The 3,668-nt window shown below is 42.0% G+C and overlaps 1 protein-coding gene across 1 annotated transcript in view; it reads right to left on the reverse strand.

Annotated features, from left to right (window-relative positions):
* Positions 1 to 556: 556 nt before the first annotated feature.
* The window catches only part of LOC139366730 (gamma-crystallin N-A-like), a 3,270-nt gene continuing 158 nt past the window's right edge, over positions 557 to 3,668 (reverse strand). The window contains exons 1-4 of the mRNA XM_071104420.1: positions 3,527 to 3,668; positions 1,721 to 1,969; positions 1,294 to 1,439; positions 557 to 804 (exon numbers count right to left, since the gene is read on the reverse strand). The exon at positions 3,527 to 3,668 is cut by the window's right edge and continues 158 nt beyond it. Coding sequence (XP_070960521.1) covers positions 669 to 804; positions 1,294 to 1,439; positions 1,721 to 1,969; positions 3,527 to 3,668 — 673 coding nt within the window. The 3' untranslated portion in view covers positions 557 to 668. The remainder of the gene's footprint in view (positions 805 to 1,293; positions 1,440 to 1,720; positions 1,970 to 3,526) is intronic.

Consider the following 3,668-nt stretch of genomic DNA (forward strand, 5'->3'; position numbering starts at 1 on the left):
ACTTTTGTTATTGACCAAATACTTATTTTCCACCATAATTTGCAAATAAATTCATTAAAAATCCTATAATGTGATTTTCTGGATTTTATTTTCTAATTTTGTCTGTCATAGTTCAAGTGTACCTATGATGAAAATTACAGGCCTCTCTCATCTTTTTAAGTGGGAGAACATGCACAATTGGTGGCTGACTAAATACTTTTTTGCACCACTTTATCTGTGACCAAGAGCTGCATATCTGTATTTCCACTCATGTGAAATCATTAGGGCCTAATGAATTTATTTCAATTGACTGATTTCCTTATAAAAACTGTAACTCAGTAAAAAAATTGAAATTGTTGCATGTTGCGTTTATATTTTTGTTCAGTGTATATTTGTCTTAAGGGTAGCTTTAGTGTAGCTTAACTTCTCCAGTGTGAAGTAATTGGTTGCTTGATGAACTATATTTTCAGAATTGTACTAGTACCCCAGGTTGAAAACCACTGCTCTGTATAGACCCTCATACACTTCATAGTAACTCACAGAAGGAGAACACGCCAAGTCTTTGATCAAAATAAATTTGTGTGATTTTTTTGGGGGTGTCTTTTTTTATTGAACATTTCTAGAGCGGTAATGGTAAAAGTCACTGTCCATGCCAGGGTCGAGGTCTGGGGCAGGATAGGAGAAGAGGTTTAGAAGTAGTTGACCACCCTACGGATGGACTGGATGTTGGGGTTCTGGGCCTGCCACTCGTTGTGACTGCAGTAGTCTCCTCTCTCCACGATGTACATGCGGCCGCGGAAGTTAGGCTCCTCATACATCACCCAGCTACAGAAGGAAACACACACAGGTTAGAAATGGTCACACACCTGCTCACTTCACACACTTAGAGCAGATGGAATAACAGTAATGAGGAAACATCTAACATCAAGCTGTAAAATCCTGAACTTCCCCTTTAATATTTAACTCCCTCCTGGAAAACAACTGTTGGGACCACAGGTGTGATTAGTGGTGTTAAAGTTATTTAGAATTTCAGCAGTGTCTATGATTTACCAGCTAGATCATTAGCATCTGTGTTCCAATTATGTGCCAACTTAATTAACACCATAACATATGCTAAAAGGTTGGATGTCTTGGCTCAACAAAAATAGATCCAAAAGTTGAATCACTATGAATTCATCTCTGCGTTTTGCCAATTGCTGTGTGTGTCTGTTTTTGTGCGCCCCTGCATGTGTGTGTTTGTCAGTGCCTGTGTGTTTGTCAGTGCGTGTGTGTGTGATTGCAGTCTGAAACTTAGGCTAGAGGTGTACTACTTACGCTCCGTCTCCATAGACCTTGATGGAGTTGATGCAGTTCTTGCTGAGGCCACGGCTCTGCAGGAAGGGGCAGTCATCACAGATCTCTACACACTGGCCGGAGAAGTTACAGGCCTCGAACAGCTCCATTCTGTAGTGCTCACCGTGCTGCAGGACACAGGAGAGGATTGGAGAAAACACAAGTTTTGTTATAATGAAGAAGATGAGAGACAAGAAGAGAGGAGATTACATTTGAGGTCCGTTTACAAATTGACAACACTACACCCAAACTGTGCTTTGGTCATTCACCCCCCGTATTGATCTAAAGTATCTTTAAGTTAAAGCAGAAAATGTCTGTATAACATCAACTTCTCCTCATCCTCACTAGCTATCATCTTAACCTCTAACCCCTATCCTTTCGATTCTTAACCCTTAGCCCCGTCTCTCACCATCTTGATGGGCTTACAGGAGCCCATGTGGTCGTTGTGGCTGTTCCAACGCTGGAACTCTGGGTATTCGCCGTGCTCCAGGATGTACTGCTGTCCCTTGAAGTCGGGGTGGTCGAAGCAGCGGAAGGCGCCGCTCTCCACACGGATGGAGTTGACGCGGTTCATGAAGCCACGGTCCTGGAAGTTATCACAGTCGCCCCTGACCTCCAGCTGCCTGCCAGTGAAGCATTTTCCCTCGTAGAAGGTGATCTGTGATCGGTGGGTGGGTGGACAGGAGGAGGTTAACACCATAGTTCATTAGTTAGTGTGGGGAGTTGGAGGTAGGATAGTGTGGTATCCAACAAACCTGGGTTCAGATACTATTTGTCATCATTATAGATTCAGTGGGTTTGATTGAGCTTTTCTGTTGCAATTTAACCAATATAAATGTTGCAAAAGTGCAAACCCACCTGGCACTCCAGATAGGTTAAAGCAAATGCTTAAAGTGTTTGAAAGATTTTAAATCATATTTGAACCTAAGTCCTGGTGGGATACAAACTCAATTGCTCAATTTAACTATATTGCATCCAGTTCATGACTCAAAACGTAGTGAAATGGTCCAGAGCAAAGCGTTTTGGATCCCAGGCTAGAGGCTGGACGGACATGTGGATACTTTGTCACTGGAGTGTAGGTGTGGATTTGTATGTGTTGGCGTGGTGTAGTCAGTTCAGTATATAAATACATTTTGTCATGCAGACTTGTGTCCATAGCGCAGGAGTCTGGTGACACCTTAATTGGGGAGGATGGGTTCATGGTAATGACTGCAGCGGAATAGGTGGAATGGTATCAAATACATCAAACACATGTATTTGTTTCCATGTGTTTGATTCCACGTTTCCATGTGTTTGATTCCACGTTTCCATGTGTTTGATTCCACGTTTCCATGTGTTTGATTCCACGTTTCCATGTGTTTGATTCCACGTTTCCATGTGTTTGATTCCACGTTTCCATGTGTTTGATTCCACGTTTCCATGTGTTTGATGCCATTTCATTTGCTCCGTTCCAGTCATTATTATGAGCCATCCTCCCGTTAGCAGCCTCCACTGATCTGTACAGTATATATGCTGAAGCCAACTATAGATGAATAGAAGACTAGAATAGAAGATTAGAGTTGGCTTGCAGTTGGCTAGAAGTATGGATACAAGACTATGCTATGTCTACTCCTATTGGCCAGCCACCAACTAATTATCCCTACCTGCCATTGATAGTTTATTCAAAATAAAATAAATAAATACAATTTTCCTAGACCTTGCTTGCTCAAACACAAGATTGACGGTAGAACTAGGAGCAGAATCAGAATGCACTCAAAACTTTCTCCAAATATTCACGATACAATATGACATTCATTCGCTTTCAACTCCTGTAACAGATTTAACTGTATTTCTCCTAGCAAGACAAACTGAGTAATTGCTCTGATTAGAATAATCTCTAAATCTAAAAATGTTCACCAGGGATTGCCTCCACATTTTATTGAGTGTTGAATTGAAAAACAAAAAAACACCTGTTTGTTGAATACCTAACCTCATGATGGTATGAGAAAAGTAAATGTTCCACTTCCAAACCAAACCAAAGTCACACCTGCACTAAATACCTGGAAATGCATACACTCCCAAACCTATGTGTTTATTGACTGGAGTTCTCTCTAACCAGGCAGTCCTGTTGAGGTCGGAAGAACTCTTTTCCAAGGGATCCCTGTCCAGTCAGTAATGTCCCAGTGTTAGCCAACCTGATGCTGTGTGAATGCAGGTTGACCCAGATGCTGCTTACCTTTCCAGAATACTGCGACATTTTCCACTGGATACTGTCCAACCTGGCCCACAAGTAAGAAAGTGTAACAGTAAAAAAGTTGGACACCCCAATATATATGGCGGGGCGCGTGCCCGGCAGTATCGCGAGGCTTTCCGCACAA

Source organism: Oncorhynchus clarkii, chromosome 15 (assembly GCF_045791955.1).
Source record: "Oncorhynchus clarkii lewisi isolate Uvic-CL-2024 chromosome 15, UVic_Ocla_1.0, whole genome shotgun sequence".
Lineage (NCBI taxonomy): Eukaryota > Metazoa > Chordata > Actinopteri > Salmoniformes > Salmonidae > Oncorhynchus > Oncorhynchus clarkii.